The 25,052-nt window shown below is 34.4% G+C and overlaps 3 protein-coding genes across 6 annotated transcripts in view; 2 read left to right on the top strand and 1 right to left on the bottom strand.

The window, feature by feature from the left end:
- LOC128243144 (nuclear factor of activated T-cells 5-like) overlaps positions 1-25,052 on the bottom strand; it is a 58,867-nt gene that overhangs the window by 28,503 nt on the left and 5,312 nt on the right. For 3 of the 4 annotated variants that reach the window (XM_052960708.1, XM_052960711.1, XM_052960709.1), the window contains exons 2-4: positions 7,175-7,297; positions 4,672-4,764; positions 2,565-3,387 (exon numbers count right to left, since the gene is read on the bottom strand). In XM_052960708.1, coding sequence (XP_052816668.1) covers positions 2,565-3,387; positions 4,672-4,764; positions 7,175-7,297 — 1,039 coding nt within the window. Of the gene's footprint in view, positions 1-2,564; positions 3,388-4,671; positions 4,765-7,174; positions 7,298-14,261; positions 14,433-25,052 lie in introns of those variants that run through there. The other variant, XM_052960710.1, reaches the window with a different exon arrangement.
- Positions 14,585-18,744, top strand: LOC128243146 (peroxisomal coenzyme A diphosphatase NUDT7-like). The gene is made up of 2 exons (XM_052960712.1): positions 14,585-14,654; positions 17,930-18,744. Exons 1-2 carry the CDS (start codon positions 14,612-14,614, stop codon positions 18,709-18,711), a joined length of 825 nt encoding a protein of 274 aa, XP_052816672.1. The 5' UTR covers positions 14,585-14,611; the 3' UTR covers positions 18,712-18,744.
- LOC128243147 (uncharacterized Nudix hydrolase NudL-like) lies at positions 18,608-23,167 on the top strand. Its single transcript, XM_052960713.1, has 2 exons — positions 18,608-18,743; positions 19,017-23,167. Exon 2 carries the CDS (start codon positions 19,054-19,056, stop codon positions 19,786-19,788), a length of 735 nt encoding a protein of 244 aa, XP_052816673.1. The 5' UTR covers positions 18,608-18,743; positions 19,017-19,053; the 3' UTR covers positions 19,789-23,167.

Genomic DNA, 25,052 nt, shown 5'->3' with positions numbered 1-25,052 from the left:
GCTCTAGGCCAAGTAAGTTCAGAGGAGAAGATTTTTTAAGTTTTCACTATAAACATATAGAGAAAACCCAAGACCCCCCGGGGCAGGGCCAATTTTGACCCAAGGGCCATAATTTGAACAAACTTTGTAGAGGTCCACTAGACGATGAATCATGCCAAATATCTAAGCTCTAGGCCAAGTAAGTTCAGAGGAGAAGATTTTTTAAGGTTTTCACTATAAACATAAAAAGAAAACCCATGACACCCCGGGGCGGGGCCAATTTTGACCCCTGGGCCATAATTTGAACAAACTTTGTAGAGGACCACTAGACAATGAATCATGCCAAATATCTAAGCTCTAGGCCAAGTAAGTTCAGAGGAGAAGATTTTTTAAGTTTTCACTATAAACATATAGAGAAAACCCATGACCCCCCGGGGCGGGGCCAATTTTGACCCAAGGGCCATAATTTGAACAATCTTTGTAGAGGACCATTTGGTGATCCTACCTACCATATATCAACGGCCTAAGCATTGTGGTTTGGGAGAAGAAGATTTTTAAAGTTTTTCCTTTTGGTTGCCATGGCAACCAGAGTTCTGCATGGAATTGAATTCTTTGAACAACTTTGATAGAAGACCACCCAAGGAACATCCCTATGAAGTTTTATTAATATTGGCCCAGCGGTTAAGGAGGAGATGTCTTTTAAGTAAATTGTTGACGGACGAGGCACGACGCACGACGGACAAAAGGCGATCACAAAAGCTCACCTTGTCACAAAGTGACAGGTGAGCTAAAAAACAAAAACAGGCCGCTAAACATCTGAAACAATCAGAATATCCTTACCAATAGTATGTAATTAAGGCTATTTTTATGTTTTGTTAAAGATGTATTTGTAGTTTTTTGTTCTTTATGCCTGCAACTACCATCTGCTACAAAAGCAACAATGTTAAATAATGCATCTTTTCAATAAAACCCAGGTTTGAGGTACCGTATTATATCATGCATAGGACGCACTTTTTTACCCCCAATTCTCGTCTTAAAAGTTGTCTGCGTCCTTTCTATGCTATTAGAATTTCATCTGTTTTTTTTCCAAGTCCATTTCAGGTCGAAAATATCGGACCGGGGAAGAACGCGGTAATAGTAAGTATCTGTACTGCGTCACCGAAGAGAACAACTGACATAGGTAAAATCACGCAAGTTAACACACGCAGAAATACATTGAATGTTTACTTTAAAATGATTTATTGAGAAATAAATTGAAAACAAACAAGAGTGTTTACTTTTTTATAAAAGGGACGCTACTCACAAAAACTCGATGTGAGTCAGCACTTTAACTGGATTGAGTTATAACGGCAACGGAAAATCGGGAAACGAGGTAAATATCAATTAATTGTGTTCATGATTTTAATGTTTCGATATTTTACAAAACATTTTGGTTCTATGTTACTGTTTTAAAAAAATAATAAAGGAATGTGCATAACGCAAAGTAGCATTATTGTCACTATCAAATCTTTTCAAATGTGCGAATGTGTGAAAAACACCCGCTGTCTGTCATTAGAAAAACATCAATAGAACAAACTATTGCGATGGTAATACCGTATGGTTGTTTGTTCGCACTTAACCCGATGTGCCTCCCGCTGGCAAGGCTAATTACCGACACGCATTAATTATGCCGATATGCTTTAATTCGTGCAGCGACAAGCCTTATCAAAACACTCAATAGTTTTGACAATACACAGTTTTGTTGCGATTGCAACCGTTGCAACGGTTGACTGTCATTCAGAAGGCATGTCCGGACTATTGCAACGGTTGCAACGGTTGACTGTCAGTCGGGACTATTACGGCATTTGTATAAGTCTTATAATATGCGTGAATGTTCTCAAAATATCAAGACATATATCATTGTTGTGTACGCTAAATTACCAAAATACGACGATAATTATCGAAATACACAAGACAGTTATCAAAATATGCCTTATATAAAAAAAAATGTTTGTTTTTTACTTCAATATATGTATTAAATTCTTTATCAACCTCAATTTTTCGGCTCCGATTTTGACATTTTCCCGCTGCGTCCTATCTTTTATATTAAGGGTTTTTACCCGTTTTCTCAACTATTTTTTTGCCTGCGTCCTATCTATGCTAGCGTCCTATACATGATATAATACGGTATGTATAATACAGTATTTGTATCAGAGTTCTTTTTTTCTCTTTGTACAATCATTGTGTTTGATTAGGGGCAGACAATTTTAGACAAATGGTTCATAAAATAATTTGTTCCTAATAGTTCATTGAGATGATCATGCTTTTTATTTTTAAGTCAGATATTTTAAGTCTAATATTCATATGGCTGTTAAACTAATATTAAGCAGTTTTGTGATTAAACCAGGTGGGTGCCCTACCGGTATTAAGAAATAAAGATGGTAACATTTATGCCCTTTTTACAGAAAACGATGAGTTTGCCCTTTATCAATCCTGGTTCAAACAACAAAGTTTTTAGTGTTAAAAACTGTAAAAGAATTAACATGTTCTGAAGAACCAAAATAAACATGCAATATTCAACAAAATGCACACAAAATCAAACTGACCTGTTCAGAACTTCACTGCCCTCACTTCTGAATGGATATACGCTCCCTAGATTAGGGTCGTCTCCTTCCTGGCCAAACTTTGTGAAGATGAACTCATTGGGTACCTCTTGCTGGGCCTCATCTGGGTTAAACACGCAATCCACTGAAGGTAACATCGATGTTGATGCCGTAGACGCGTCAGAATCCTGAGGCATCCTCGGAACTTTACCAGCTTTATTCTCAAAGTCCAAATCTGTTAATTCCTGTTTAGGCTTCAACTCACTGTCAACATTGTCAATGGGTTGTATAGAGTCTATACACAGACGATCTGTTCCATTTATTAACGAGGACTGCGTGGCAGTATCTGCGGGGAAGCTCAAACCATTGGAAGGGTTGAGGGGTAAAGGCACCCCATGCTCTGTCTCCATAAAATTAACACCAGAGTCAAAGGGGCTCAAGTTAGGGTCTGTATAAGGGCTTCCAGTTGATGATGTTGGATACTCCGGACTAGACACACCATTGTGAGGTATCTGGGGCATCTGCCCAGTTGGGATCTGGCCATCAAACGGCAGCAGGTTTGGCGAGAATGCACTGTCAGACTGCCTTCTATCTCCATCTGAGATTATAACAGGTTCATTACCACTATTCACGTTTACAGTAAGACCATGTGACAGGCCATTGTTCATAGAAAGACCTTGTGACAGTCCGTTAAATGAGAGCACTCCACCATCCTGGTCCTTGAAGTTATGTTGGGACAGTGTGGGACTCTTTAGCGATGAAGATTTGGCATCATTTATCATGCTATTTAGGTCAAGGCCCAACGGCAATGGGTGATTCTTCATGCCTGAAGCAAAATACAATCAGAGTTTTACTGTAATATATTAGTTCTTACTGATACATGAGTAAATGTCCACCACTTCAATCAAGTTAATAGATTTGATTTTTTCTTACGTTACTGCAATTCCAAACATGTGAACAGAGTATAGAATTTGGTCTCAAAGTCTGAATACTTAATAGCTACAAGAGCAGCATATGACATTAGTGTTGTTCAGGAACCCAAGTTTCATGAAGGGCCTCCAGAACCCGACGGGAAACCACACTTCCTTGACAAAAGGTTGATAAAAACCAAAAATACATTTCAAGCAGAAATTAATTAAAAATTGCCAAAAAATGATTTTATTTTCAGACTATCAAGTGAAGTAAGTAATCATGTGCACATGATTGGTTTTGCTAGTCAGTGGATGGTGTCATTATTTTGGATGCAAACAGACCTGCATACAGTAGACTTTAACCTCTCAAGCATGCAAAATTATGTTGGAATTGCCAAAACATACCAACAATGAAACCATGTTTACTCAGACAACAATGTGTTCTAACACATGATTTATTTTCATAGAATTTCATCCATATAATTAGGAATTTATGATTTTTTAAGTGTAAAGCAGCTTTACAAAACATATATACACTTTCAAAGTACTAAAACTGAAGAATTAAGAGCCCTTCTACACCATATGTCATGTGACCGTCTTTGTAATTACACATAGAACATTTTTTCAGAAGCCTTTTTTAAAAAAGGGACAAGTGACTTTGGGAAGAGACATTTGATTTCAACTGGTGGTGACCATTCGGAATCCCTGGAAAGTACAGGTAGTGTTGACTAGTGATGTTCCGATGATCGATTATAATCGAAAATTGATTGGTTGGGCCTGAAATCGGCGACAATCGATTGTATTTGGTTATAATCGATCTTGAAAACAAAAAATGAAAAAAATATAAGTAAGTGTTCAGACGTTATCTTTAACAAAATGGCAGATGAAAGCCATAAAGAGCAAGTAAAAATGAACCATTTTTTATATAACACTTAATTACTTCAATCATAGACATAACGTATATATGCATATAATGATTAAGAGTTTTATAATGTGCATGAATAAAACTTCACTTTAGGTTTTATCTAGGGGTTAAAAAAAACGATTGTACTATCGATAATCGGTTACTTGAGTGGAACCGATTATCGATTGTAAAATTGGAACCGATTCCCAACACAAGTGTTGACCCTTTCAAACGTATACAAATTGAAAAGTGTGTAACTAAAACTTAAAAGAACTTACTATATTTGTGCCCATACCTGAATTATGCGCTGTGATAAGTTGGTTAGCTTGACTGGTAGCTGTTGCTATTGTCTTCAACAGTTCTGCAGCTGACACATTCTTGATGAAATCTGCAATACATATTGGGGTTTAAAACCTGGCATGTACGCTTGTGTCTTAATGCTAAAAACCTTACTTAAATGAGAAATAATTCTGTTTTTCACCAAATAAATGTGTACCAGCTGCAAATTGCAAAAGATGAAGTTACATCACTATAAACCATGTTATTGTTTCAAAATTGATTTTCCTCTCATGCAACCACTTACAGAACAATCGTGTAAGTCCGAGTTATTACATAACAACTTTTGTTTAACATTGTTTATCTCTTGTATACAACATTATGCTTAATCACCTGACACAAATGTGTACGTTACGTAAGACCTTTGAGTAATTATATCATCAACTCATGTATTTAACAAATACTGTATCTTTACAAACTGTCACTTAAGTGTATGTGTACTCTGGACTTCATTCTCTTTCATTTATGTGAAGTTACTCCATTGCATATAGCAAAAAAATGATTATTATTCTTCAAATATTTACTATACATTATACAAACACTGAATTCACATTAATATATGGAGGATTATTATTTGTTCTAATGTAGGATAGCAATATATTTCACCAAGTTAGCTATATCTCACAATAAACAGGAGTGAAATATTTACTTTTGATGATCACAAGGGGAAATATAATTATGCAATCTTGCGTTAAAACAAAAACAACTTCTTTATTATATGCCTAAAAAAGTATAAAAGGACAAATAAGCAGTTTTTCAAAATAGCGAGCCAAACTCACTGTATGTGAACCTAACATTATTTCCATAATGACATCGTTAAACTTGCGTCCAAACCTGTGTGGGCTAACTTTTAATTTGGAGGTGAAAGCAGCCTAAAATTTAAGAACAGTGACATATAAATTAGATTGATATTTTAACTGTTTAAAACTGTGATTTTTTTTTCACTGAAAAATCTGATTGAACAACCTAAAAGCATAGAATAAATAATTAAATAGACATGTTATGCTTCATTTGCAAGACCCATGAATTTAAGACATATCCAATAAATGGGTAAATCATGAACAGTTTCATAACAATGTCAAAGTCAACAAAATATTGGTCAGTTCACCTATTTCGAGCAAAATCTTGAAACACATGTACATGTATGCTAAGTTTCATGTGAATACCTTGAACAATTTTTTTAGTTATGATCAAGGTCAAAGGTTTTGTGCAAAACACCATAGTCACCAGGGCTATGCCTACTTTCTTTAATACCGTATTATATCATGCATAGGACGCACTTTTTTACCCCCAATTCACGCCTTAAAAATTGCCTGCGTCCTTTCTATGCTATTAGAATTTCATCTGTTTTTTTCCAAGTCCATTTCAGGTCGAAAATATCGGACCGGGGAAGAACGCGGTAATAGTAAGTATCTGTACTGCTTCACCGAAGAGAACAACTAACGTAGGTAAAATCACGCAAGTTAACACACGCAGAAATATATTGAATGTTTACTTTAAAATGATTTATTGAGAAATAAATTGAAAAAAAAACACGAGTGTTTACTTTTTTATAAAAGGGACGCTACTCACAAAAACTCGATGTGAGTGCACTTTAACTGGATTGAGTTATAACGGCAACGGAAATCGGGAAAGGAGGTAAATTTCAATTAATCGTTGTTTATGATTTTAATGTTTCGATATTTTACAAAACATTTTGTTGTATGTTACTGTTTTAAAAAATTGATAAATGAATGTGCATAACGCAAAGTAGCATTATTGTCACTATCAAATCTTTTCAAATGTGCGAAGGTGTGAAAAAACCCGCTCTGTTATTAGAAAAACATCAATAGAACAAACTATTGTGATGGTAATATCTTATGGTTGTTTGTTCGCACTTTACCCGATGTGCCTTCCGCTGTCAAGGCTAATTACTGACACTTAATTATGCCGACATGCTTTAATCCGCACAGCGACAAGCCTTATCAAAACAATCATCAGTTTTGACAATACACAGTTTTGTTGCGATTGCAACGGTTGCAACGGTTGACTGTCATTCAGAAGGCATGTCGAGACTATTGCAACGGTTGACTGTCAGTCGGGACTATTACGGCATTTGTATAAGTCTTATAATATGCGTAAATGTTCTCAAAATGTCAAGACATATATCATTGTTGTGTACGCTAAATTACCAAAATATGACAATAATTATCAAAATATACAAGACAGTTACCAAAATATGCCTTATATACAATTTTTTGTTTGTTTTTTACTTCAATATATATGTTATAAATACTTGACCAACCTCAATTTTTCGGCTCCGATTTTGATATTTTTCCGCTGCGTCCTATCTAACATATTAGGGGTTTTTACCCGTTTTCTCAACTATTTTTTTGCCTGCGTCCTATCTATGCTAGCGTCCTATACATGATATAATACGGTAATACAACAACAAACATCTAAAACAAACAAATGAGTCTCACCAAATGAAGGCCCAGAGTTGGGAAGATGATGTCCATTAATAGGTTGGTTTGTTTCCCCATTACAAGACTTGCTAACTGTTGTCTCACCATTGAGAAGCTGGATACCAGTCTCCTCTGACATTTCTGAAGAAAAAAATCTGCATGCAAGTATTTGACATATACATGAAGGTATATACTGTTCAGAAAAAACACATCAACAAAATACTTGTATGTTGCTTCAAGATCCTGTGCCTTTACAAGTGAAAAACAAAACAACAGTTACTGTACAAGTAATGAAGATTGAACATAAACAAGAGCTGTCACAGAGACAGCGCGCTTGACTATTCCACCGCTTTTCAATGTAAGGATTAAAAAGTTTTGGCAAAACATGCATGGATCACTGTTAGATTAGATTTTAATGCAATACATGATGTGCTGAGATATTAACATAAATGTGGTTAGGCCAAAAAAAAAAATTGTTTGTTTAGGGTAACCTTCCCAAAATTTCTAGGTAGGGTAGGTAGGGATTTTTTTTTATATTTTTTTTCAAAATCTGTCGTAAGTTCAGAGTGTTTTCTTGCTCATGGCAGTCTTTCCTACATTAATGTCATTGCCTGACTTTGTTTTATCATATAAACAATAACTCTGATTAAAATCTGCATTTATCCGCCCTTCGTAACTCTCTATTCGCTAACGAATATTCTTTTTGTTCAGAAACGGAAAAAAATAGTTAGGGTCGGCGCATTTTTATAGGTAGGGTCGGGTTACCCGAAACGGACATATTTTTTTTTAGGCCTTACATGGAAAATTTTAACCAGAATTTTTAAGTCTATTTTTGAAGGGCCATTATTTGCAAAATACAGTTTTCTAACTTGGTTATTCAATTACGTTGGGTGGTTGAATACCATTGTATGAAGTCTCAACGCGATACATCAAGTAGTTGCTGAGATATTTATATCCTATGTGTGCTAACATGCAAGACCTTAACCAGAATTTCTAAGTCTCATAATGAAGGGGCAAAAAAAATATAATATGGAAGATAGAGTTATCTTACTTAAAGATTAAAGAAGAAGGTTAAATGGTTGGGAGCCTGTGTGTAAAGTTTCAATGGCATACATGTATTCGCTGAGGTATTGACTTAAAAGTGGTTACATGCAAAACCTTAACCAGAATTTCTATGTCAAAAAAAGGGACCATTATTTGACTTTAACGCAAACTATAGTTATCTAACTTGGTTAATTAAGTAGGTTGGATGGTTGAGTACCATTGTATCAAGTCTCAATGCAATACCTCAAGTAGTTGCTCAGATATGAACCTATGTGTGCTTGCATGCAAAACCTTAACCAAGGTGTGACGCCAACGCCGACGCCAACACTTGGGTGAGTAGTATAGTTCTCCATATTCTTCGAATAGTCGAGCTAAAAATGAGGGCTCTATTCAGTTATTGGAAAATGCTCTGAAACAAAGACTTTTATTCTGTTTACAAAATCTGTAATTTGAGTTTAAATGATTTAAAAGATTACTGTGACACTGAGGTGTATTTATTTAGATTTAATCTTAACTTTTCCATCTTTACAAAAACTTTTTTATCATTAAATTAAATTTCATAAATGTCTGCATGTGCCAAGGCCTAAAAAAAAAATACATTTGGTTCGGGTTACCCGACCCTACCTACGGAATAGGCGCCGACCCTACCGTTTTTATAGTCAGTTTGAAAAAAAAATGAAAAACTAAAAAAAAAAAAAAAAAAAATATTTCGTTTTTTTTTTAATTGCTTTTTAATATTAAGTTTAAACCTTAAATGCTTGTACAGAAGATAGCTTTAACACCATTCTCCAATGATGAAAATTATATTCTTATATAAAACCTAATAAAAAAAAAAAATAAAAAAAAATAAAAAGCCTACCTACCCTACCTATTTTTTTTAAGGATGTAACCCTAACCAAACAATTTTTTTTTTTAGGCCCAATATTTTTTGCATTTCACATTTGAAATGTTGTATTTTACTCTAGCAGTCTACTTCCAACAAAGCTGATTCAGCAACTAAACCTACAACATCTGATTATCAGTGGCAGATCCAGGACTTTACATAAGCCCAGCAACCATAGACACATGTTTAGACATTCGTCCTCTCCACTCCCAATAAAAATAAGACACAATTTATAGGTTTTGGGTTTATTTCAGTTTGAAATGGTGTGTTTTGTTGTAACATAATGCATATTTTCCTATTGTTTGGAATGGGCAACACAAATAACCTTCCCCGAAAACACTGGATTGGCTAGTGAACATATACATTAAGTTAAGGGCCAGTGGGCACTGTTGTTGGAATTAATTTATTAACATCAATAACTGACAAAAACTGCATGATTACAAATAATTATAATATGCATGAAAAATTCCTTTAAAAACCAATTAAGCAACTGTTTCACATGCCACATGGGATGCATATTGTCACTGCTAAAAATCATCAGAAAGATTGCATTCAGCGGGTGACATTGTAATGGTTCTGGTTGTACAACCGTATTTCCCCGAATATATGGCAATCTGCTTATAAGATGACCCCCTTACTTTGCCTATGAAATCTGGTGCTTTTTGTATAGACTCGTTTACAAGATTAGGTCGATTTTTAGGCAAACCCAGTTCTTCAATTTCTTCAAGTCTGTGATAATGTTCAAGCGAATAGTCAATTATCAATTAAATTTGTTGATATGCTTGAAAAAATGTGCTGATTTTCTTGTCAACTGTGAGCTCTCTAATGTGCGGTAGGTTAATATTAGAAAAAGGTTACGCGGTTAAGGATTTATTTATCGTATCTTATTTTCATACACCCAAAAAGTTCATTCATATTCATAGTGAATTCAAACATTTCAGCCATGATTTGAAGGTTCTTGGACAACAATTATTTATTATTACTATTCGGACCTTATTATTCGGACCATATGGTATGTTCTAACCAGCCTACATGCAATCATGGGAGTAAAATGGTATCATATGGTATTTGACTGACCGATTAAAATACAAACCATTGCCATGCGCCTTTGATCTCTACACTGCTCATGCTCTGACATCACAAATTGTATTATTTGATCTGCAGCCGATAAACACGACACATTCCAATACATGCAGGGCTTCTAAAAACCAGCAATTTGCCGGTCTGGACTGATTTTGACCAAGCCAGACCGATTTCAGTTTCAAAAAAGTGAAAAAAATCAGTCCGAAATTACCGTAAATGACTGGGTATTAGACGCACTTTTTTCCCTCAGATTTTGATGCAAAAAAATGCCTGCGTATAATACCCAGTAACAATTTTTTGAACTTTTTTTCCGAGGTCAATTTCAAGCCGAGAGTTTGTTTAGATTTATGTAGAAAGGGATGTTACTCGCGTCATATTGATCGAGTATATACGGGTTAAAACGGCAGTTGAAGATCGGGATACGGTATATCGTAAGACGTTTATAATTTCAACAAAAATATTTTTCGATTAAAGTTACCGTAATTCACCTAAGAGTTCAGACACTCTAAATATTTGGACACCCATAATTATTTCCCAAAATAATTAATTTTGCGTACCTAATTTTCGGACACCCAAAGGACATCAATCATAACTTTCATAGTTACCAAGTTTCACAGACGAAGATTATTGATTTTTATCTTTACAATGCCTGGCTAGATTACCTAACCGTTTACACCACTGTGACAATTTAATTAGTTACTACCCATCCTAAACAATTTATTGCCTGTTGAAAAGGAAGTGTGATATATTTATTTGAGGATTAAACAACAACAAGGGCAATCAAGGGATTAAGAAAACATCGACATGACATGTTTGTAAAACGATCTGCCAATAAGCTTTCAAACTTGTACCACACTTATAGACTAGACTATATGAAGCAATAATCGTACAGTTATACATTAATCCTGCATAGCAATGTCCATGCTCTCCACGAGATCCTCGTGGGTATAACTGTAAGTTGTGACGTCACACAGTGTGACTCTTTGATCTGAAGCCGATAGAATGTGTTTATTCAGTTCAGTGCATGTATAAAATGGTGTTTTAATTAACTTGATGAAGGATTTACACTTATAGGCGTAATAAATAAGTTTATGACCATTGATTACTACGGATAAATTAATAAGTGGTAAAAAGGAAACATGAAGAAAAAAGGCAGGTTAAACAAACATGTAAATAAAATGTAAAAATGATAATTTTCTATGTAGTCGGAGAGGGAAAAAAATAATTACGTTATGGTGTCCGAACTCTTGTGAATTACGGTATTCAATATTATTTTGAATAATAAATTGAATTAAACAATAATCAAACTTACATATAAAAGAGCAAAGTTGGGCACTGTCAATTTTTTTTTTGCATAACATAATTTTTCATTCTGGACAGTATGGTTGTATGGTTTTAAAGAAAACCATCGCCATTTTCACGAAAAAAAATTTTTTGTCACTGTCATCAAACATGGTGGCTGAAAATACCGGACGATTTTGACATTTTTTCTATGCGTCTTTTAACCAAAAACATAGATTAAAAGTTTTTTCCTCGGAATTTTCACAGATTTTTTCCCCTGCGTCTAATACCCCCTATCGTCTTATACCCAGTCATTTACGGTATCTTATTTTTCTTTATAATTTCAGTCCAAAACGACTAAGTCAGTAAAAGTTGTTGAAATTGTGTTCTTGCACACCAGACGTGTTTCCGGTCATGTGACCAGTGCTGGAAAAACCCATCTTACACCCCCCATGTAAGATGAGTCACGCGCAACAACGTCCCACTTCTTATTTGTTTTATTGTATGGTTTATGTCAAGTATATTATGCATTATTTCAATAAAGCGCAGGGTTCGAATTTAACTTTGAGGAGAACTCCCAAAATTTTGCGAGTGCTTTTTGAGGCAACTCGCAAAATGAAAAATCAACTTGCAATTTTATTATTTGCTTTATTTCCTTATAATATTGTCTAATTAAAGTAGATATAAGATATACTATAAATATTAAAAAGTATCAATCTTTGAGTGTTTGACATTTTTCACTTTGAAGGGGGGGGGGGTCATATTTTCCCTCGCCATCAGGTAATACCAATTTGGCGAGAACGCTACAGATTTTATTGACTTTTATTGAAGTATTAAAAACAATAACAATATAAATTTTAAATAAATAAAATCAACAGTAAATGTAGTGTGGATACTTTGGACTATAAAATATATCGAAGTCTATTCACTTTGACAGTTGGGCGGATATATTCAAAGGTTGATGGGGTTTATATTGCACAAAAGCGCTAAATTTAGCCAATGATTGAGCTAGGTGATTACGTCATTTGTATTCACTTTGTATTATGCACGCCTCGGAACATCCCGGAAAGATTCGAGATAAAACTCAGCCTTTACCGTATTTGTTCTATTTTTGAAAACTCACTAAAGCAGGACTCCGTACTGTCTTCTTTATACTGGTAGTTTAAACATGCCACTTATAGGCTGTTTACACTTGACTACGTAGGGGATTTAAGTTCATGTTTATTCTACTTTCCTTTTTAAAATTGTGTGGTCTAGAAAAAGCCACTCGCAGAATTTTGCCAGCTTGAATAAAAGTCACTCGCAATTTGCAAATGTGGCTCGCATTTTGCGAGTATGCGAGTCTTAATTCGAACCTTGAAGCGCAATTAGCCAAACCGACCGAAGGACAGGAACCACGGGAACACACAACACTTTTACATAGACTATCGTTACCTTACCTCAAAAGGTTCTCCTGTCAAATATTCAACCCATCGTCTGTTGCGTGTGTGTTTTTCAACCATTTTTGAGAAAATGCTAACTATACGACGGGTTGAATATTTGACAGGAGAACCTTTTGAGGTAAGGTAACAATAGTCTATGTAAAAGTGTTGTGTGTTCCCGTGGTTCCCGTCCTTCGGTCGCTTTGGCTAATCGATGAAGGCGAGCCGGGTACTACGTCATTTTGACAGCACAATGTCTTCCTAGCGCTTGTGATAATTCGCATTTTGAAGCATTTTCGTCGTATACTGTTTCTCTCGACAAGGATACCGTTGTTAACCTGCACATAACTGGTCGCTGCATATATGAGCCAGGTATTTTGTTTGTAGCTTAATTCGAAGTTATCATTTTCGACGAGTATTGGTCTTTGTTTACATTTTCGCCGGGCGAACATTCTTCACTTGTTTCATATTACAGTATAGGGTTGTTTTTTTTTTCAAATCTCATTTTATGTTTATGGCAATGTATTATATTGATGATATACATGTTCAAGTATGTATAAAATATAATTTTGGCTAGTTGAATTTTTTTATTGTGACTTTAATGAGCCTTTGTCATCAAGCCACTGTGACTCTATCCTTTCTACATTTCTTAAAGCCTCGCTTATAAGACCGGCCCCCTACTTTCAGGTTAAAATTGGGCATCCCTACAAGTTGAAGGATAGTAGGACCAAGCCTACTGTCAATTGAACATGCGAGGAATCATGTGACTTCAAAGGCATTCTCGCATTGGTCACCGCAGTTTACAATGTAAACAAACAAGTAAGCGATGTCAATTTCTAAATAACTTTTTGGCAGAAAAAGATATGAAAATATTTCTTAGCCTATAACAGATTGAGCTATTAACTGCTTTAACACATGTGAAAAAAATTATTTTATAAGGGACGACTTCTCAGTATATATGGCACGACCTCGCAGTGATGCGAGTTTGTGATGGTACAATATACAACTTTTCTTTTAATCAGATCAGTGACCCTAGTTAAATTATTTGCAAGTAATTGGTATGAACCCAGACATATGTCTAGCCTATGCTGAAATTATATGATTGCCCACCAACATGGTCTTAGTGATGACAGGGACAAAACTTCACAAGTTTGGCCATCTTTAAGTTCTTGCCACTTAAATTGGTATGATTCACTTAATAATAATATTAGAATTGCAACCATTCAATCCTTCATTTAATAGTCTACACCATTTGTGAAAAAAACATAAATGCAAAGCACATTTTACAGAGTATTCACAAATGAGAAATGTATGCACATAACATTCTCTGCCAACTCGACCGTGAAAATCGAGATCCGCCATTTTGTTTCATTCCTAAAAAAAACAGATATACCTTTTAACAAGCCGTAGCGTGTTCACGTCCGTAATATAGAATCAAAGTTTAATCCATATCATAAAATATAGCTACAAGATTTAATTCAATCGGTATTAATTGGTTGTCAATAAAAGAAAAAGGCAATAATAAACAATTTAGTTGCAGACAGATTCTGACCACCGTCTGTTTGCGATTTCCTTAACTATTAAACTCATGAAGTATTCTTGTTTATCATTGGTCAAAGGAAAAATGGGTCGACTGTGTATCGTACATTTCGATGTCGATAGCTCTATCAAAAACTCGGTCAGTAAACCAGTCTTTGGAAAGTGCCCAATCGCCGACTTCGTTGCAAATGTAAACATCTACATATGTCACACAGATCCAAATTCTTTGCGTCGGTACAACGAAAAGGTGATATTTTGTAGTTGTTTTATTCATCCGTCAATAACATATTCATGTGTATCATTTCACATAAGGTTTATTATATGATTTATATATTTTGCTTTACTTGACAACGTGCTTTAGCAAAGCTTTACACAAGGATTTGTTTCCGTACATGCACCAGTCCAAATTGAATTCGTACCAATTTCTGAACCTACTTTGGCAACTACATGTTGTTCGAATCTACTACTACTTGGATGCTCGTTCGATTTTGTGATGCCAAGCATTTATGTAATATTGTTGGCTTACTTGTATTTGTGTTTTTAATATTAAAGGCACTCTCTCATGTTTTTGGACCAAATATTATTACTGGTAATGCATCTTACACTTATTTTAGAATTATTTTACTCTTTGAAACCAAAGTTGCAGTAATAAATACAATTAAAAAGTCTGGTTGTAGTGCAGAGTGAACCTAGGTCGGTAGAGTCGAGACAAAATAAAAAAGTACTTTCAACCTCAGACACAAGGACTCATACAGGAGCTGATGTATATTTATACCTTTATCGAATACATTGGAACATCACTTGATAATATCCATTAAACAATCATACTACAATAATTTACAGAAATGCGTTGCTTAGCTTAAGGTACTCATAAAAAATTGTGGTCTTCAAAGACAATATTTGAGCGAATATAAACATTTGTTAAAGGTTTCAAGCTGTCGGAGTACCTTAGTTTTGACACTCATTTTGATATGTTTTCTAATGTAATAAAATTTAAAAAAATGTTAAAAAGTGTCTATTACAAACAATGAGCGAGTCCCTTTAAAACACAAAGTTGAAGAAGAAAACTTGGCAAAAGCAAAATCTGAACAGCATTTTGGAAGCTTTTTGCTTATGTGACAGCTACATAAAAAGTTATGAGATACATGTGTAAGATACATTGTGACTCGGGGTGTTGTTATATGGGTTGCAAAATCATATAATACAAATTATGAACACCCAGTACATTATCACCAATATTTGCTGTAGATTCAGAAAGGAAAATGTTCATGAAAGATACACTTTGTTTTTTTACCACAAACAATGTTGTGTATGGAATGCAGGATAATGAAAGCTCAATGAGGAGAAGTGCATTGTACAGGAGCCATAACTGTGGATCCAGTTTTATTTTAATGATTTGCCTTGGTTTATTTTCATAGTTTTTCCCCAGAGCATAACTTTAAAAGTATTTGAGGTATTGACTTCAAACTTCAAAGATCAACCATAACTCTGGCTGCAGTATATATTTTTATAATGCCCTTTGTTAATGTTCATACTTAATTTCTCCAGAGCCTGTCTTGAAAAGTCTTTGAGGTATTGACTTCAAACTTCATATTCAGATATATCTCATTTAGGAGAACTGCAGTGCACAGAAACCATAACTCTGGGTGCAGTTATTTTTAAGTTATTGCCCTTTGTTAATTTTCAATGTTATCCTTTGTTGTAAAGCAAAGTTGATACTGTTCTTAATTTGGAGGGGGATATGCCAGTCTGTGACTGTGTGACTGCCCTCGTTTTTGCAGGGAATTGTGTAGTTTGTGTTGTACTGAAAGTTATTGAAATGTATTGTTTAATTTGGAGCATGTACATGTCATCCACTAGTCAAAGGAAATCCATTATATAAAACTTTTAGTAGCTTTCGTCACAATTTCGATTCATTAAAGCAATAATGCAATGACTTCGTAAGATCAAGGTCACAAAAGAGGTTCCTTATATTATGTCTGCTTCATACCTCTTTTACCCATTAAAGCAGATATGTATATAGTATTAATATTAAATTAATGAATCTTCAATTTACCTTTGAATGTGCATTGGTCCTAAATTTTCATCTCTCTTTTTTGTGTTCTGTAAAGATCACACCTTATCACAGTCTTATTTCTATGAAAATATAACTCCAAAGATTTAGTCACAATTTTTAGCAACTACATGTATATTAATGGGCATTCAGAGAAACTTTTTATCATTTTATGTTCCCTGTAATGCCACAACTCTCAACTGTAAATCCTGTGCCAAAAAGTATAAATTATTATTTAAGCTTAAATTCCATTTCATTTTTACAAACAGTTATAAATAATTTTCATAAATAGATAAAACATATATAATAGGAACAATATCAACATGCACATGTTTTTGTAAATGCACTTTTTTGTATGAGGAGCGTTAAAACTAAGATTCTGACAACTGGAGCCCTTTAACCAATGTTTATATACTGTCCAAATATTCTCTTTGAATGCGCTAGAAACAGGATTCAACAAAAGGCTTAATTAAAGGTTAAGTTATCCTTATGATTGTGTATCAGTTCTTGTGGGCATGAGGTTTTGTTGTCAGTTTTCTTACTTTTTTCTTGCTTTACCGGCATGGGTTTGCACCCCACTAAAACCAGATATTTTATACTTTCAGTGCATTTTTTTCTGTTATTTCGCTATCAAAGAGTAAACTTATTATAATATAAGTGATTTCAGATAAATTAACAGGTATCTTTTTGTTAAAGTTTGAATAGCTTCTGATATTGTAAAAATCTGTTGTCTTGGTTGAAAATCACTGGGCTGTATTCATCATTGCATTGCAGGGAATCTGCCAATACCAAAAATCATAAAAATTGTCTATTAGGACTTAGTCACAATTATGCATTATACCAATCAGAAAGGCCCTTATTATATACAGAGCCCTTTCAAAAAATGAAGGAAAACATGTTTTTTTTATCTTTGGCTTTACAAAGAATAACTAGCTTAAAAATAAAATATACATGTATATAATATATACAAAGGACTGAATGGCCTTATTTATTAAAGTGTCCAAGTTATGTGACAATCACCCCTTGGTGCATGACTTTGTATAGTTTGCAACAGGGGGCATTATTTAGTACCTTGGGCATCTAGTATGTGATTAGATTAGTTTGTGTTTAAATGGTAATTGTTGAAACTAACACAGTTCAGGCTTAGGCAATATTATCAGCACATGTAAGTTTAATTTGGTGGATATATGTACTCGTACATTTTTAATTTTTAATTTTATGACATTCATTGTTTTAATGCGTTGTTCACTTTCAGTACAACAATTAATCACCTTCATATTCATGTTGTTTTTTGTGTTTGCGTTTTCTTTGATTCTAAAGCCTTTGAACAAGGCCATTGTTTACTTAAAATGCTTGTTTGTCTTCTATGTTTCTATCATACTTTTTCAGTCTTTATTGCATCCAATTTTTATGAAAATATTGAAATTTAATGGCAGTTTTGATAACATTGTGTTATTCATCATTTTCAGGACTACCAATACAGATATGTCAAATGGATACAACATCAAATGCTTCCCCAGATGAACAAGTTGAAAGGCTGAAGGGTATCTTTAACAAGTTTGACATAAGAGAGAATCCTGCACTTTATAACAAACTTCCATTAAAGGATTTGGAACTCAGAAAAGCTAGTGTTCTCATACCACTACAGTATATTGATGGTGAATTTCATGTGATCTTGACTTTGAGGTCAGAAAAACTGACACATCATGCTGGGGTAGTGGCATTTCCCGGGGGAAATCAGGATGACTCTGATAATGATCACATACATACAGCTCTGAGAGAAGCTGAAGAGGAAATAGGGCTTCTTCCTTCACATGTCAAGGTCATTGGCGTGTTCTTTCCACAAATAGTTTCACCCTTTACTCTTGTCCACCCAGTAATTGGTGTGGTAGACTCGAACTTTGTCGCAAAACCAAATGAAAACGAAGTCTCCTTAGTATTTAAAATACCACTCAGAAGATTCTTAAGTTCTGAGAGAACAAAAGTTGTGAGCTATCATTCTCCTGTTGACGCAGTGTACCATATTCACCATTTTTATGATACCTGTGATGGAAAATCTGTAGACACGTTTGGATACACTGCTGCTCTGTGCGTGGAGACAGCTCTTGGTGCGCTCCAGTCAGACAAAACATTTGTATTCTACAACAACATAGAAACTTCGAAAGACAATCTGTTCCATCCAGAGCAGTTTGTCCATGTTCTCACACAGATTTTGAAGAAGAAAAAGCTGCAAAACGATTCAAAGCTTTAGCAGATAATTTTGCACTTTGTGCTTATTTCACTGTGAGTATACCTGGTATTGTCTATCAAAAGTTTAGATATATCTGTAGTACCTGTGATCAAAGCCATATTTGTTGTCATTCAAGTAAAGTACCGCCACTGGTCTGTCATGTAATGTAATGGTATGCAATCTAGAAGCTACAATATGCTGTATCAGTCCTTCATGGTAAAGCATAGAACTATGCATTCTAATGTGATTATCTTGAAATAATATTTTTTTCAAACAAATTTACTGTCTTCTTTTTGCATATGGGTCCATCACTTGACTGATTTCAGGAAATCAAAGACCAGACATAATTAGACGATTAGCAACATGATGGAAAATCTAAAGGATCCTGCGTTTGAAGAACTAGTTGAAAGAATGAAAGAGTTTGACATCCGCTACAACCCTGACAAACACCGGTTAAAGAACTACAACCCAGACATGCCTCTTCGCCCGGCCAGCGTCCTCCTGCCTCTCTTTTACCGTAATGGCCAGCTACACATACTTTTGACTATCCGCTCCAGTGGAATGCCGACCCATGCTGGTCAAGTGGCATTTCCTGGTGGAATGAGAGCACCTGATGACCCTGACGCCATAGCAACAGCCTTGAGGGAAGCAGAGGAGGAAGTTGGCATTGTGCCAAGTGAGGTGAAGGTCATTGCTGTTCTTCCTCCCTGCATTGTTCGACCAAAATCCCTTGTTACATGCGTGGTAGCACTAATTCCAAGTGGTTTTGAACCTCAGATTAATCCAAGGGAGGTTGATTATGTGTTTGATTTACCGCTAAGAAGATTTCTTAGTGATGAAGGTAGATCAGCGGAGGAATTTCAGTGGAATTCTGCAATACCATTTAGTGTCTACCATTTCAAGGACACCATTAAAGGTCAAGAAGTTGATACCTGGGGGTTTACAGCGATTCAGATTGCCCAGACAGCTCTGGTGTGTTACCAGTCTGATGTAGAATTAGTTAGTATGAATAGACGTGTGTTAACAAGGAAGAATTGTTTTAACGTTGAAATAACCGAAGTTATTCTAGAAAATTATATAAAAAACGCAAAACTATAGGTTTTATAGGAAAAATCAATCCTTTAGATTTTGCATTTTTGTAATATGTAGAGATGTTTAATGGTTTTTACAGTATTTTTATTGAAGAATATTTGTTTTATGACTTGCAATGTATGGACTTCATTATATACATATTGTTACTGTGTATTATTTATTTGTTTGCTGAGAAATAATTCTTTCTCAACATTTACTGAACTTTTGTTTTGTTAAAATTAATAGCAAAGACAAGAATGGTGATTAATGTTAAAAAGGAAAGAAAATAATGTCTTTATGAATTTGGGAACAAATCATTGAATTCATATCACATAATTTTTTGTTTCAGGGGTCAAACATTATTTTTAATATTGAACAGTTTTTCCACACCATTTTAGGTATGGGGCTGCCTGTGCCTTTCTTATAAGGAAAAATCTGTCATTTTGACTAACATTGGGAATTCCAATATTGCAAGGAAATGAACAAAAAATGCTTTAAAATATAGACAAAAAAGACAGTGATAATGCAGTGGGGTTTTTTCTCACCGCTTTTAAGAAAAGGGTGGTGGGGCCCTTTGACAGGGCAAAAATAGCCTCGTTTTTGCAAAAAGGGACAAAAAATAACATGATTCATATACAGACATTCACATGATTGTTCCATAGAGTATTAAATCAGTAACATGCTTTAATAATTATTGTGAATAGTTAAATTTCATGGATTTGATTTGATTTGATTTGACCTTCAAAATGTTTCCTAACATTAAAATCTTGTTTACAGTTCTATTGAGCCAGACTAAATGTCAGACAACAGGCTATCATTTGACAAATGGGATGCAAAAAATGTGTATATTGAAGTTTATTGAATTATACACAAGATAGAAGGTAAACCCTGTGCAGCTGTTTGTTTGATGAGAATTTATTTACCTAACATGTAATGGGTTTCTCATAGATTAAAAGCCCAATGCATTTTTACTCAACTCTTTGAATGCTATTATTCTGGAGAAGACATTTTTTTATCAATTGAAAATGTTGGCTTTACTCCAATCAGATATCCTTTGACAACTCAAAGAAATGGTAAATAATCAATGAGGTTTTGGAATGGGTGTTAAGGTTTATTAATTAAGAATTCCTTTGTTATACAAAAAAACTTGGTCAATTGAAATACTGCCAACTTTAATCGCAAAAACAAGGGCAGTTTGAAATAGTGCTGACAGATATTGATGAAACTTGGTGTGTAGGTAGCTTATGTGAAGAGCTAGCTTGGGATTGCTTTTGAGTGGGGAGGGGCTAAGGTCAAGGTCACTATTACTAAAAATAGAAAAATGGTTTCTGCCCAATAACTTTAGTTAGGATTGACAGAAATTGATGAAACTTGGTGTGTATGTAGCATGTGAAGAGCTAGCTTGGGATTGCTTTTGAGTGGGGAGGGGCTACGGTCAATGTCACTGTTACTTGTAATAGAAAAATGTTTTTTGCCAAATAACTTTTGATGGCATTGATAGATATTGATTAAACTTGGTGTGTGGGTAGCTTATGTAAAGAGCTAGCTTGGGATTGCTTTTTAGGGGGTGGAGCTAAGGTCAAGGTCACTGTTACTAAAAATATAAAAATGGTGTCCACCCAATAACTTTAGTTAGCATTGATAGATATTGGTTAAACTTGGTGTGTGGGTAGCTTACGTACAGAGCTAGCTTGGGATTGCTTTTGAGGGGGGTGGAGCTAAGGTCAAGGTCACTGTTACTAAAAATAGAAAAATGGTTTCTGCCCAATAACTTTAGTTATGATTGATAGATATTGACGAAATTTTGTGTGTAGGTACTAGTAGCTTATGTGAAGAGCAAGCTTGGAATTTCTTTGAGGGGGGTGGGGTCAAGGTCACTGTTACTAAAAATAGAAAAATGGTTTCTTCCCAATAACTTTAGTTAGCATTGATAGATATTGATGAAACTTAGAGCGAAGGTAGCTTATGTGAAGAGCTAACTTGGGAGGAGGGGTCAAGGTCACTGTTCCTAAAAATAGAAAAATATTTTTCTGCCCAATAACTTAGTTAGAATTGATGGATAGTGATGAATCTTGTGTGAATATAGCTTATATGAAGCTGCAGATTGAACTTGCTCATACAACAAATTAATTGGCTATAATTTCTGATTGCCCATAACAAAAACCTGGTTTTGTCGCATTGCGGCGCTTCTAGTTTAGAATATGCTGGGCAAAATGAGACTTGGTGAACCTAGCTACCCATGTTTATGTTAGTACCACAGGGGTCCTCACAACTCTTTTTACCCTTTTTATAATCCATCTATAGATTATATAAGTGAAAAGGGTATAGGGTGGAAAAAATCATGAGAAACCCCTGTGGTTATAACTAGACAGTAACTATTGACAATATTTTATGTTATGAATATTTTTGCATTTTTATTTTTTCAAATTTCAGATAGAAAAAACAGTAGGCCTACGTGACTTTAAGGAAGCTTCATTAACTGCATGAAATGCTTTCATCCAATGTTTGGTTTTCCCCTCAAATTTTAAGAGAGAGTAAAGTAAATAAGTCAAGTGCTATACTGCTTTATACAGCTATTCCCGTCTTTATTACAGAAAATTATGTAAAACATAATGAAATATTAGGTTGTTTTTGCCTATTATCATAGATAATAAATCTTCATCACATTGCGTGTGAATTCAACTTAGTTACCAGTATATAATATTAGCTTGTAACTATTAAAAGGTAATTATTTCTTTGATGAATGGGGAGATAATTAAAATAAACATTTCTTTATCTCTATTTCACTCATTTGTCATATTTAAATATTTCATAAGAATGTATTTTTAGTTGTTTTACATTCTGAAACAGCTTATTCGAAAATGCAAATTAAATTATGTGGTATCAAGAATGATGCCTCTTTAGCATCATTGAATGTTTTTGAAAATGGATAGGTTTTGTGGTACCAGGTACATAGAAAGTGATGTTGATTCTGCCAATTTTTAAGGCTGCTAATGAGAATTATTTTCAGTATATTATTTTTTTCTTGGGATTGACAGCTTGGGTACCCTAAAGTGGATCCAGTGGTTCGCCCCTACCCCACCTTCCCCTCTCAAAGAAATAAAATAAATAGCTGACCAAATTATTTTTAAATGACAATATGTTAGAAGTAATATGCTAACAGTAAACCAATTATACTATTTTCAATTAATTATAAACCCCTATATCAATTGTAAATCCTATATTCTTCTGTTTCAGGGTGGGGTGGGGGTATAGTGGGGTTTACTCCTGAGCTGTGCCCCCAAATTACATCCCCCTTAAGTGAAATTTTAGCCCACTTCTGGTACCCAGCTATCAGTACTATCTATGTCTGAATAAGATGAACGATTTCATAACCATATAATTGCCATTAAACTTTTCATCTTCACATATCTGTTATGTAGCGATTTTGCATTGAAAAATTGTCTTTTGGTGGAATGTTTCTGCCTCAATGATTTTATTATTATATTTTCATTATCCTCATGTTAGAGGATAGTGTTTAAATGAATTTCAGTATTATCATTTATACAAAGTCATGCTATTTACTTAATTCATGTAAATCTTAGATTATAATCAGGTGTTTGCAATTTTAATAGGATTTTAATGGAATATTTTACAATGAGTCAAGGCGTAGTTTCTATTTTCACACAGGGTTCAGAACTTACATGTTTTTCTACTGATAAAATAATAATTGTTGTGTCTGTTATTTTGCTTGGTCCTCATGAGTGACACAAGAATGGTATGGAAAAGGAAATAGCGGCGGTAACGTTGAAATGAAACAATATAAATTCCTTACTGGCAAAATTTTCCCTGACCTGTCGGAAAAACCGTAATACAATATGTATGTCATGTTTTTATGCTTCTCAAATTACTTCAATGAAATATCCTTGTCAATTAGTTAAATATTAAAGTTTAATATGGTAGCAATGCAACTTGACACTGAAGTTGAGATCAAAATTTCTTAAGTCGCAAATTATTGGCAGTACGTTTTTGCAGCCACTAATGTTATCAATGAACCTTTTGGTGTTAACATAAAGTTTGTTTATTAACCAGGCTTTCACAAAGTGAAACCTGGTTATTAAAATTATGTACATCATTGTTCGGGCGGGCGGGAAGGTGCCGTCAAACTAACCTATGGTATCGAGTTAGGTTTGACTTGCAGTGACCAAACTTGGTATAAAGGGCGAGTTTTATGGAAACCTTTCATGGAATTACATTTGTGACACCTATCAGGGTCAAGGTCAAAGTTAACATATTGTGACAAACAATAAAATATCTTAGTTATAATTCTCTCCACAGACGCTGAAATTCTTCTGTCAATCATTAAAAGCCTGGTTTTGTCATATTGGGTCGTTTTTTGCTTTGGTTCAGTCAGTCAGTCTAGCAATTTGAAATATTTACAATATTCAGGCTTATTTATTGTCACTTGATACTACTGTGGCCACTCCTTTAGTTTAAACATATTTATTGAGGAAAATAACACAAGACAACATATATACATCAATGAAAAACAAAGAATTTGATCGAAAGCATAGCTTATATAGATCATTTTCGTATGCATGTATACTTTACGAATCAGAAAAAGGTTGTCGCACAAAATATCATTTATTATATTTACCAAGAAGATGAATATGTCTAAAATAAATGTACAAGAATAATGCTATTATGAAATTTAAGTATTGTAATAAATCAAACATAGAGCAAGTTTTAAGTTGAGCGGTACTACAAATGAATATTGCTATAGTAAAATGTAAATATTTTAGTAAGTCAAACATATAGATAAATGAGTTAAGCGCTCATAATACAATAATATGGCCACTCCTTTGATGTGCACGGGCAACTTAGAGATTGACAGCACTAAATATGATCTTTACTCACTGAAGGCATAGTTAACATGGTGAACAGTAAATCTGGAATCAAAATTGAGGGCTACATTCTATGAGACTCATAATAACATGATGCCAAGCAGCTTTTATTTGTTTATTTGTGACATTTTAACCAATGGAAAAAAATAAAAATCCTTGACAAATAAGCTATTCATTACATTACAGCTCTCGAAAACAAACTTAATAGTTATCAAGGGCTGAGATAATCCAATCGCAACTCATGTCATGTTCCATACAACCTTATTTACAGACATACTATGTCAGCAGACTTGTTTTTAAATGTGTGATATTTTATTAATATTGTGCATTGGTTTAATCAAACTATGGAAATCACATTTCCCTTGTTCAATAGATGACGTAAAATGTAATATTGCCTGACAACTCTTT

This window comes from Mya arenaria, chromosome 8 (genome assembly GCF_026914265.1).
Source record: "Mya arenaria isolate MELC-2E11 chromosome 8, ASM2691426v1".
Lineage (NCBI taxonomy): Eukaryota > Metazoa > Mollusca > Bivalvia > Myida > Myidae > Mya > Mya arenaria.
Note: the sequence above shows the minus strand (reverse complement) of the source record. Positions and strands in the feature narration are given on the sequence as shown.